General features: G+C 57.1%; 1 protein-coding gene across 2 annotated transcripts; it reads right to left on the reverse strand.

Annotated features, from left to right (window-relative positions):
- KPTN (kaptin, actin binding protein) lies at positions 1,194-9,002 on the reverse strand. Of its 2 annotated transcripts, none has more exons than XM_003127264.5 (12): positions 8,124-9,002; positions 7,655-7,737; positions 7,465-7,549; positions 7,324-7,378; positions 6,458-6,533; positions 6,263-6,336; positions 5,743-5,852; positions 5,582-5,659; positions 4,830-4,905; positions 3,942-4,077; positions 3,679-3,861; positions 1,194-1,614 (listed from the first exon to the last, which is right to left on the reverse strand). In XM_003127264.5, the coding sequence occupies exons 1-12, from the start codon at positions 8,344-8,346 to the stop codon at positions 1,486-1,488; spliced, it is 1,308 nt and encodes a 435-aa protein (XP_003127312.2). In that variant the 5' UTR covers positions 8,347-9,002; the 3' UTR covers positions 1,194-1,485. The 2 variants fall into 2 exon arrangements, with proteins under 2 accessions (XP_003127312.2, XP_020950299.1); XM_021094640.1 differs by lacking the exon at positions 8,124-9,002 and adding an exon at positions 8,025-8,094.

Consider the following 11,269-nt stretch of genomic DNA (forward strand, 5'->3'; position numbering starts at 1 on the left):
TCCGCAGACGGGGAGCAGGGCCCATCCCCACCGCCGGTCCCTGCTGGACGCCCCTGGGCTGCTGCCAGGAGAGGAGCGCACGGGTCCAGTGCCAGCTCCCTGCTGTTTCCCACGCCGGGGCTCGGCTCTGGGGAGGCCAGATGAAGACAGCGTGGCCACGAACTGGTGGGCTCCTGCCTCCTAACAACCTACTGTAGCTTGGTCTTCATTGTCGGCGCAGATGGTCAGACTGAGGGGTGGATTTCAGCGTCAGGTCACCCCCAGAATGACCGTGGCAGCTGCCCCTCTCCCCCAGGAAGCAGGGGTCCCACCCGACCCTGTCCCTCAGTCGGCCCCGCTCAGAGACTACTCCCCAGCCCTCCTGAGCTGATTCTATTCCTGGTAGGATGTCTTCTGTCATCCCCACCCTCCACTGGTCCCTGAGATCAAGGCTTCGAGTCCTCCTTCCGGTGCCGCAGGAGGGGCGATTCCTACAGTCGTGGGCCAGGGACATCAGCCTTCTTCCCGGCTCCCCAGTCCCCAGGGCTTTTCGATGTCCTTGCTGGCACAGTTCATCCTGGTTCCATCCACCGGCTGGTCTCAGGACTCCCCAGCTGGGACTGAAATTCTATCACTTTCTGCTGGGCGCTAACCTGGCAAAGCTCTAATTTTTGCGAGGGTCTGACTTCGGCATTACTCATTGAGGGCCTCGCCTCTGCTACAACCTGACCATGGGTCCCCCATGGCGGTGCCTCCCGCCATATTCCCTCTGATGAGGCTCAGTTTCCTTATCTGCCCACAGAGCCCAGATCCAGAGCTTTCCACTGGGGTCTAACCTCAGGTCACCTGCGGAGGTCTAACCTGACAGACTCTTCCCTCATATTCTTTTTGGCACATGAAAGTTCCCAGGACAGGGATCAAACCCACGCCACAGCAGTGACCATGCTGATCCTTAACCCACTGAGCCACCAGGAAACTCCACCTTTCCCTTGGAGTCTAGTCTCTTCCATGGAGGTTTAACTTCAGACTGACCGTGGGGCCGAGCTTCCTTTCTTTTCCTCGAAATCCACACCACGATCCCACTTCAGTCCTGCCCCTGGGTCCTCTCTCCCTAAAGCCCCCCCCACCCCCTAGGTGAGTCCAGCTCCCGACATTGAGCTTGGCGCACAGAAGACTCTCATCGAACGCTCGTCAAATACAAGAATGAAGACAAGTTCAAGTCTGGCTTCTCTGGACAGAGAAATACTTGTCTGCTGACCAATTCTCACTGCGGGGAGCGGGGGTTGGGTAAGATCATCTCACTTTCAAATGGGGGACACTGAGGCACAGAGAGGGGAGTGGGGTCAAAGGGCACGTGGGGGGTGGAGCCAGAGCAGGACTCACAGATCCACCGCCCTGGAGGGTCTGGGGAGACTCGCGCCCCCATCAGGATGCTTCCCTCGACGTGAAGGGCTGGAGGTGAGGCCTTGCGGGGGCGGGGGGGGGGGGATGTGCAGTGAGTGGTGCTCAGGAGGCAGGGGTCTCGGCAGGCCTGGCACCCACCCTGTCCCCCGGCCTCGGTGGCTGACGTCGCCTCTGCTCCACCTGATGCCGAAGCCGGGTCAGGACCAGTTCTGAGGCCTGGATCAGGCTGTGCTGTGGGGAATGAGAGAGAGGGAGGAAGGCAGGCTGAGACAGAGCTGGAGGTTAGACCCCCTTGGGCCACCCTTGGGAGGTCAGAGAGAGGCCCAGCAGGTGTGGGCTGGGGACGGGGCTCACACTGGGGATGGGTGAGGTCAGATCCAGCGGGACGAGCTTCAGTGAATTTCCAGTGAGAGGGACAAAGCCTAGCCCAGACGTGTGGGTCCGAGATTAGAACTGGGTAGAGGGAACGGGGACAAATCAAAACGTGAACGAGACCTCACATTATGTGGGAGTGGATTTTTTTGTTTTCTTTTTTTTAGGGCTCTACCTGTGGCATATGGAAGTTTCTAGGCTAGGGGTCAAATCGGAGCTGCAGCTACCGGCCTATGCCACAGCCACAGCACCTCGGGATCCAAGCTGCATCTGCGACCTATACCACAGCTCACAGCAATGCCGGATCCTTAACCCACTGAGCGGGGCCAGGGATCGAACCTATGTTCTCATGAACACTAGTGGTTTTGCTACTGCTCATCCACAATGGGAACCTCAGGAGCAAAGTCTGACCACCGGAGAGGCTGAGGTGAGACCACAGCAGGGAGGACAGAGGTGAAAGACCCTGGCAAAAGAGGTTAGGCCGGCAGGAGAGATGAGGAGCAAACCAAGGTGGAAAAGAGAGGACTAGACAGGAGTTCCCGCTGAGACACAGTGGCTTAAGACTCTGACTACAGCAGCTCGGGTCACTGTGCAGGTACGGGTTCGATCCCTGGCCTGGTGCAGTGGGTCAAGGATCTGGTGTTGCTGCAGCTGCTGTGTAGGTTGCAGCTGTGGCTCAGATTTAATCTCTGGACCGGGAACTTCCATATGCCATTAAAGAAAAAAGAGCGTGTGTGTGCAGGAGAGACGGAGCTGGGGTGGAGGGGAGAAGGAGAGAGAGGGAGAGAGGGTCTGGACTTAGACCCTGACAGAAGGGACAGAGAGGAGGTCACAGTGAAATGGCCTGACACAGATCACAACGAGGGAGGCAGGGATGCTGAGACCACAGCAGAGGGGAAGCCTCTTCTCCACGGTGGACCACGGCCCCCTCCTCGCTCCGTCCCACGAACTTTGGTTCAACCTCACCACCTCCCACTGAGGTCCAACCTCTCCGAGGTTCAACCTGGACCATCCCACGGATGAGCGGGAGGAAAAGCCCCAGCAGGGATGCAGAAAGGTTAGACTCCTGTAGAGAGAACGCAGCTTGGACCACTCAGGAGCGGATCCAGAGTCAGACCCGAGGGAGGGGGAATGCAGACACGAGGTCAGGAAACAGGTACACCATAGCTGAAGGTGGGGTGGGCCAGAGGGAAAAGGTCAGAGGTCAGACTACGCCAGTTGGAGGTTAAGTAGCAACGTAGGGTTCCAGGTCGGTTCCTGAAACACTGCAGTGGTTGGACCTTAGGCCGTGAGGTTGCTGTGGGAGGGTGAGAGGTCAAAGTGCAGGAGAGGCTGGACATGAGAGCATGGGTCAAGGGCGCGACCACAGTAGAAGTGCAGAGGTTAGAGCACAGTGGAAGGGTTCGAGGTCAGACTGTCGAGAAAGCTGGCGACTGGCTGGAGGGCAGCCCACGGGCAGAGCGAGGCTGGTCACACGCGTAGGAGGGAGGGGGGCTGCGGTCGGAGGACCACGTTACAGGGCAGCGGAAGGGTGGAGTCAAACCACAAGGCAGACTGGGCGAGGCCACAGGGACAGCGCAGAGCCCGACAAAGCAGGAGGACTGAAGGACAGATGTCCAGGAGGCTGAGGGAGGCCAGGAGGTGACAGATGCGGCTGCTGAGTCCCCTTCATCAGGCTGGTGCCCCCACCCCCACTGTGACAGTCCCCCCAGCCCCAGCCCCTTCTCCTTGCGTGAGAGAAGCCACCTTCCTCCCCAACTGGAGAAACAGCCACTCCCTTCCCTGGGCGGGTGAGGGGGCCCTGCAGCCACCGACCCCCTTGCCCCAAGGTGGGCTCAGGCTGAACTTGAGGGATGCAGCTGAGGCCTGCCTGCCCGGACACAGGGTTGGTGAGGACCCGCCCACCCGCTGGGACCCCGCTACCTGCAGGATGTGCACGCCCTTCAGGGAGACCACGGCCAGCTCGCGCAGTCCGTCCCCAGTCAGGTCCACATGCGCCATGGCCAGTAGGGGGCTGGAGAAGCTCCGCTGCCAGAGCAGGCGGAAGCCGCCCCTGGCCCCGGGGAGCCCGCGCTCCGGGCCGCAGTACTTGTAACACAGCAGCTCCTGCATGGGTGGGGACCCAGGTCACACAGGCTGGGGCTGGGGGCGGGTGGGGGAAGGCAGCCCCACCTCTCGGGGCCCACCTGTCCGTAGGTGGCCACCAGGACTTCCGGCCGCCCGTCCAAATCGATGTCGGTGACCAGGCCGCAGAGGACGCTGTCAAACTGGTCGCTGCCAGGAAGGAGGAGCTGGTCCTCGAGGCCCCGGCTCAGCAGGTCCCTGAGGGTTGAAGCAGGGCGGGGAGACGGCGGTCAGGTGGCAGCGACCGCCACCCTTGGTGGCGCATCCTCACAGGGCTCCCTGTCTCAGGTCTGCACACGCCATTCCTCCTGGGGCCTGGACAACCTTGCCTCCAAGCTGGACATCCTCACACCCACCAAGGGAGACTCAAGGCGCCTCTGATCTGGACACCCACCCTGTCTCCTGGAGGCAGGGCCATCTCACACCCAAGTGGAAACCCACGCCGTTCCTTCCAGTGACCCCCCAGTCTCTAGTCTCGACCCCCACGTGGCCCCCTGTAGCCTAAGGGCTGGGCCCCAGCCCGGACACCTTCACTGCCCACCGGGTGTGCACAGCTGGCTTGCACTGGCTCAAGGGAGCCGACTGGGAAATTTCCAGAAATTTTGCAAGTGGGCAGGCATCACGTGGGTGGCATCGTGTCAGCGGAGTACTGACCCAGGGAAATCGCAGATGCTACACCCCAGGGCTTTCTCGCACACGGAGCCAGTGGTTAAACACATGCCAACATGCCCTGTCCACCTACCCCAGGGGGAGGGGCCATCTCAGTTCCCGCCCCAAGGCCTCGGCACATCCCAGCAAGTTCTAGACCTAAGCACTTGTGCTCCGTTCCCTGGAACACAGACCCCTTTGTCTGCCCAGCCCTGAACCACTGCACCCTAAGGTTTACTTTGTGCAGAGAAGGACAAGGTGAGGCCACGTGCAGAGGCACCCACATGCCCTGGGCCCCTCACCGGTACACCACCGCTGGCTCCAGCATGCTGGCCACCAGCACGCTGTACTCCTCCCGCTCGGGTCTGTCCTCGGCCCCTGGAGCAGGAAGATGAATGGCGGGGAGGCAGGTGTGAGGGGACAGGTTCCAGGCTGCTCCTCCCGCCCCCTTCAAACCTGAGAGGAAGGCAGGTTAGACCCCAGTAGACAGACGTGAGGTTGGGCTACAGCGGGAGGAGTGGGCGCTGGATCACGATGGATTGAGCTCAGACCCCAGGAGGAGGAACGGGTGTTTGTTCCTAAGCTCAGAGTAGAAGAGACAAAGGCTAAAGGATGGCACCCAAGTCCAAGGTTAGACCAGACTGGGAGCCTCGGGGGATAAACCACAGGGGGCGGACCGAGGGAGACGCCAGAGGGGGACAGACCACAAGAAGAGGAACAGGTCAAGTGGGGGACAGAGATGAGTCCATGAGAAAAGCCTGGGTTGGATGGTGGCAAGAATCACACTGTAGAGGCCAGAGCAGGGGGCTGGAAGGAAGGCACAGTGTGAGGATCAAGGTCAGGCCACCAAGGGAAAGGGGTAAGTTCAACACCAAGGTCAGAGCTAAGGTCAGTGGCTGTGAGGGAAATTCAGGAGCCTCAAGGGCAAGTAGGGTGCACTGTGGCTCCAGGGCTGGGGTGGGGCACCCGGGAGGGAGGGACGCTTTGGCAGACGGGTACAGATGCAGTGGGGGGAGCCGAACCCACAGCCATGCTGCTACTGCCTGGAGCTCACCTGCGGGCGCTGAGAGGCTGAACACGGTCACGCGGGAGATGGGGCCGTCCTGTAGGATGGTCCACGTCTGCAGCACCACTGCATGGATGGGGAAGACTCAGGTCCCGCCTCCAGCCCTGAGACACCCCCCTTCCAGCCCCAGCCCCTGCCCCAGACCGCACCTCGACTCTGCCGGTCCACGTGGGCGACACGGACGTAGCCGCTCTGACAGCCGAGTGCTGAGAGTCGCCGGGACGTGCCGGGCAGGTTGTGCACGTCAAGCCAGAGGACGCTGGGGATGGGCGGGTGGACAGAGGGGCCGCAGAGCCATCACCAGGCCCCGCCCCCACCTTTGCCTCCCTTGGAGCGTCCTCCTGCCCCTGGGCCCCCACTGGGCCTGAATTCTTTCCTTTTCTTTTTTCTTTTTAGGGTTGGACGTTCCCAGGCTACAGCACAGCCACAGCCACACCAGATCCAAGCCGTGTCTGCGACCCACACCATAGCTCACGGCAACGCCGGATCCTTAACCCACTGAGTGAGGCCAGGGATCAAACCCACATCCTCATGGATCCTAGTCAGGTTCTTAAGCCACAACAGGAACTCCTGGGCCTGATTCCTTTAGGGGCGGTTCCCACCGCCTGACTGCTCTGGGGCCGGCCGCCTGTCTCGGTCCCCACTGGCCTCTGTCAGGGGCTCTCTTACCTACTGGTCAGGTTCGTGAGCTCTGGGAAGAGGTTTTCCACAGGCTGTTCTTCAAACTGGTGCAGCCCCTCGTTCTGGGGGAACCAAGACCCGCCACTGGCTTGGAGTCAGCGTCCAGGCTCACACGCCCCCGACCCGTGGCAGCCCATGGTGGTCCCAGCAGGGCTCTGCCTACCACACCTCCCCCTGCCTCACCTCTTTGTAGAGATGAATGGCCAGGTCATTCCCACTCAGGAGAAACACGGTCTCCAGCTGACCCCCAATCTGGACCCTGAAAGTAGGAAAGTCTAGAAACCTGTCATGGAACTTGAGCGTGGTAGAGTGTGTGTGTGTGTGTTTTCTTTTTAGTGCCCCATCTGCAGAATATGGAAGTTCCCAGACTAGGGGCAGAATTGGAGCTGCAGCCGCTGGCCTATGCCATAGCCACAGCCATGTGAGATCTGAGCTGCATCTGTGACCTACACAGCAGTTCATGGCAATGCTGGATCCTTAACCCACTGAACAAGGCCAAGGATGGAACCTGCGCCCTCATGGAGAATAATCAGATTCACTTCTGCTGAGCCACAACGGGAACTCCTGGAATTCTTAAACTCTGGGATTCCAGAACATCAGTATACTAGATGGTCTGTGTTCTATCTCCTTGAAATATAGTCATGTTAGGACTCTAATATCACAGAAAATCAGAATCATCAAACCGTAGAACTTTGAGACTCTGAAATCTCAGCGCTAATAATGCTAGGAAAAACAGCATTTTGGGGTCTCAGAATGCTCGTATCTAGCACATTAGAACTTGAGACTTCTATGTATCTGGAACATAATCAACTCTCAGATTATCTAGTTGAGGGACAACAAAATGGTAGCCCATCAACCAAATCTAGTCCATGGCTACCTTATAAAAAAAAAAAAAGTAGTCTGATTGTTTATAGGCAGAGGTGTGGTCTCCAGTGTGCTGCAGCTTCTGCCCTCCCAACACGCGCGCACACACGCATGCACACACACACACACAGACACGCGTGCGCACGCGCACACACCCTACTGTATCACACCTGCAGCTTACTTACTCTGCATGGCACAGCTGGAAAGGAGTGAACTGGAGCTCCAGGTTCAGGCAGCTCTCTGCAGGGGCAGCACAGGCAGATGGGCACACGGAGACCTGAGAGCCGCCACTGCCTCATCCCTCCTTCCACCCCGGGGCCACTTACGGGCAATGGAGTCAAGGTTGTACTCAGAGCCAGGCTCATAGTCACAGTAAATGTTCAGAAAAGGGCTGCCCTTGTCCCCGGAATCCTGGGGGAGGAAAGTGGCCTCAGGGGAGAGCAGGGGCAGCAAGAGGGATCTGGGTCAGACTCAGTAAGGAGGAAAAAACAGGGAGAGGGAGGGGGCTCTGGGTACCTTGATGAACGTGATCCCCACAACCAGGCCTCGCTTTGGGGGCGATTTGTTGAAGGTGTCGATGGAGACAATCTCTGCATCCACTGAGAGAGGACAGTTCAAAGCTGGTGTTTCAGTCAGACTCCTAACCCCAATCTTCTCAATGATGGTGACCTCTGACCTCTAGGACTCAGTAATCTTCTCACTACCGCAAATTATCATGACCTCTGGGTCCCAGTGAGTCCTGATCATCCTCACCATGGCAGGGAGGGATCCTGGTTTCCGCGTCTGGGGAATCCTCAACCCAAACCACTTCAGGCCCCTATTATCCCTGTCCTCTGACCCCAATGCCTGCAGATTATCAGCCCTGACCCCCTTCAGTCACATCAACCTGATCTCATTTTCCCGTCATGGTGATCCAGCTCAGACAGAGCCTCAGAAACCTTCACAACACAACATTCCAGGCCCCCAGCCCCATGGCGCCACGCACCGGGAATGTAATTGAACTGCAGCTCCTTGGCCACGGGCCGGATTTTCTGTCGGAGGTCTTGGTAGCGGAAGCCCAGCACCTTGCCTTTAAGGGTGGCGGCCAGCAGCTCCCCGCGCCCGCCCGCGCCGCCCGCCAGCCCGTATACATTGCTCTGCGACGAGAAGCGCGTGAAGCTGTCCTCGCGCAGCGGACAAGGCCCCGCGGCCACAGCCACCTCCCCCATCACGCCCCTCAGCCGCGCATTCCGGTACCCTTCGCTGCGGTCCGCTCTACCCCATGGAGCGCCAGGCGCCCGCCGGTCGCGCAGACTGATGACGTAGAGAAGCCGTCGTCTCTGCCCTTTGCCAAAATGGCCGCCAGCCGGGCCGCCTGGGCTTCCCAACAGATTTTGTGCCAACGTGCCTGCGCCCTCCTCCCTGTGCCTTTTTCAGGGCCAGGCGACTGATGATGGCCTGCAGATGCGGGCTGAGGTGGTGACCCTTGCTGTGGTCTTGCGGAAGGCAGAATAAGAAGAACTGGGAGTTCCCAGTGGTGTCTCAGTGGTACGAACCTGACTAGGAGCCATGAGGATGAGGATCCTGGCCTTGCTCAGTGGGTTAAGGATCCAGCGTTGCTGTGAGCTGTGTAGCAGACGCGGCTCGGATCCCACGGTGCGGTGGCTGTAGGCCAGCAGCCATAGCTTCTATTCGACCCCTAGCCTGGAAACATCCATATGCTGCAGGTGCGGCCCTAAAAAGAACCATAAAACTCAATATAGCCCTTAGGTGCCATTAGCAGTTTTACACGTTTTCCATCGACGGGTTTACTTAAAACTCACAAGCAGGCTGAGGTAGGTACTCCATGTTTTATAGATAAAGAAATCGAGGCATAGGAGTTCCCGTCGTGGCTCAGTGGTTAACGAATCTGACTAGGAACCATGAGGTTGCAGGTTCGATCCCTGGCCTCGCTCAGCAGGTTAAGGATCCGGCACTGCCGTGAGCTGCGGTGTAAGTCGCAGACGCGGTTTGGACTCCGCGTTGCTGTGGCTCTGGCGTAGGCCGGTGGCTACAGCTCCGATTCGACCCCTAGCCTGGGAACCTCCATATGCTGTGGGAGCAGCCCTGGAAAAGGCAGAAAGACAAAAAAAAAAAAAAAAAATCGAGGCATAGACAGGTAAAGTAATTCATTTAAGATCACAGTCAGTATGAAGCTGTCAGTATTAGAACACAGCAAGAGAGCTCCATGGCTTATTTTAATCACATCACCTTTAAAAAGGTGAAATGCATTCTTCTTACCCCAAGGGAAAAAGATCTAGCTGTCCTGGCACATCACCACCACCTTCTTCACCGAAAGCCTACTTTATGCAGTCACGTTGCCTCATTATCTCATTGAATGCTCACAAGTACCCTGATCTGTTACCCCACATTTATTCAGCATTTACTGAGCAGTCACTCTGTACCAAGACATCCTTTGCAAATTCATCTCAATAAACTTGCAACAACACTGGAAAGAGGTTGACTATTCCAACTTATAGAGAATGAAGTAGAGGCTGGGGGAGATTACGTCCCTTGACTGATATGATAGGAAGTGGTGGATGGAAACAGGATGGAAACCAAGGTCTTTCTGACTCTGAGTCTTCTGGGATACCTGTATATGCCTTTTTTGTCCCTAAAAGGGCACCAGGAGTTTGCGGACTCTCTAATATTATTGCCAGAAGACGAACTGGCCAGCTGTCGCCGGCCACCTTGAGTAATCTGTCACCCCCTTCCACACAGAAAGAGAACACAGACTGCAAGAGCCTCACAGACGGTGACTAGACCTCCCTTGGTCACGGTCAGATCCCCCAGCACCTGGACCACAAGGCCTGACATGGAACATTTAGTAAATACGTTTAAGAACCCAAAACTATGTACCAGGCCCTTTGCCAAGCAACAGGGACATTGCTGCATTAGAGATATGCGTGTTCTCAGAGGCAGACTGGATCTGGAGAGCGGTATAAAGGAGTTTGTGTCAACTTCAGACCTGGCTATGCTGTTTAACGCTGGGGTCCCAGGGTTTGGACCAGGACACGGCACACAGTAGGTGCTTGGTAAATACTTGCTCGGTAAATAGGTGTGGGGTCTGGTTCTGCCACTTCTGAAGAATGTTTTCTTCAGGCTGCTTCTACCTCCCTGGGTAACTGCTAAACCACATTCCCTTAACGTTGTTGAATGAGTGAATACACAAATCAAGCTATGGGTTGGAAAGGAAAGAACTGCCCCGTTCGGGGGGCTTCCAACTCTAGCTGTACATCTGGATCACCCATGGAACGTTTAGGGGGGTTAAAAACCTCTTTAAAACCAAAAGGGTAGGGAACCTCAACGAAACCACAATCTATCACCGTGCCACCCAAGCTTGAACATTTTGTTTTTTATTATTTTTTCTAGCTTTTAAGGGCCACACCTATGTCACATGGGAAGTTCCAGGCTAGGGGTCGAACTGGAGCTGTAGCCGCCAGCCTACACCACAACCACAGCAACTTCAGATCGGCGCTGCATCTGCGACCTACACCACAGCTCACGGCAATGCCCGGATCCTTAACCCACTGCGCGAGGACCAGGGATCAAACTCTTGTCCTCATGGATGATAGTTGGGTTCCTACCGATGAGCCACGACGGGAACTCCCCCTGAGCATTTTAAATATGATTTTAAAGCACAGCCAAGGTTGGGAATCACTATTTAGGTTCTCATACTACTTATCTTTCAGCCTCTGCCACGGCAGATGTTGGTCATCAATCTAAAGTCTTAGGAATCTTCTTTCCTTTTTCTTTTTTTGCCATCCCCATGGCATGTGGAAGGTTCCAGGCCAGAGATCCAATCCAAGCCGCAGGGGCAACCTGCGCCACAACTGCAGCAATGTGGGGTCCTTAACCCACTGTGGAAACTCCAGTCTTAGGAAACTCTTAGCAGCTCTAGGCAGTCATCATCAATGGGCTGGCTGGAGCTGGGGAGAGGCTCAAGGGGCCAGAGGAACAGGAAGGTGTCACAAAGGGGCCACAGTGAACCTGGGCCTTTCCTGAACCTCTTCCAGGCTCAAGGCTAAAACAGTTCTCCCAGGAGCCTGTGCTGATTTCCCAGGCAGCCCCTCCTCTGCGTTACGACTGCTCTGGGCTCCCTTCGTGATGTTA

The sequence above is a fragment of the Sus scrofa genome, chromosome 6, assembly GCF_000003025.6.
Source record: "Sus scrofa isolate TJ Tabasco breed Duroc chromosome 6, Sscrofa11.1, whole genome shotgun sequence".
In the NCBI taxonomy this organism is placed as follows: Eukaryota; Metazoa; Chordata; class Mammalia; order Artiodactyla; family Suidae; genus Sus; species Sus scrofa.

Bases quoted from the DNA above. Each gene is read 5' to 3' on its own strand.
- KPTN (XM_003127264.5), bottom strand. From the start codon at position 8,346: ATGGGGGAGGTGGCTGTGGCCGCGGGGCCTTGTCCGCTGCGCGAGGAC. The intron at 6,337-6,457 runs GTGAGGCAGGGG...TGGTTCCCCCAG, and splicing joins CCATTCATCTCTACAAAGAG to AACGAGGGGCTGCACCAGTT. The intron at 5,853-6,262 runs GTAAGAGAGCCC...GCCCATCCCCAG, and splicing joins CTCACGAACCTGACCAGTAG to CGTCCTCTGGCTTGACGTGC.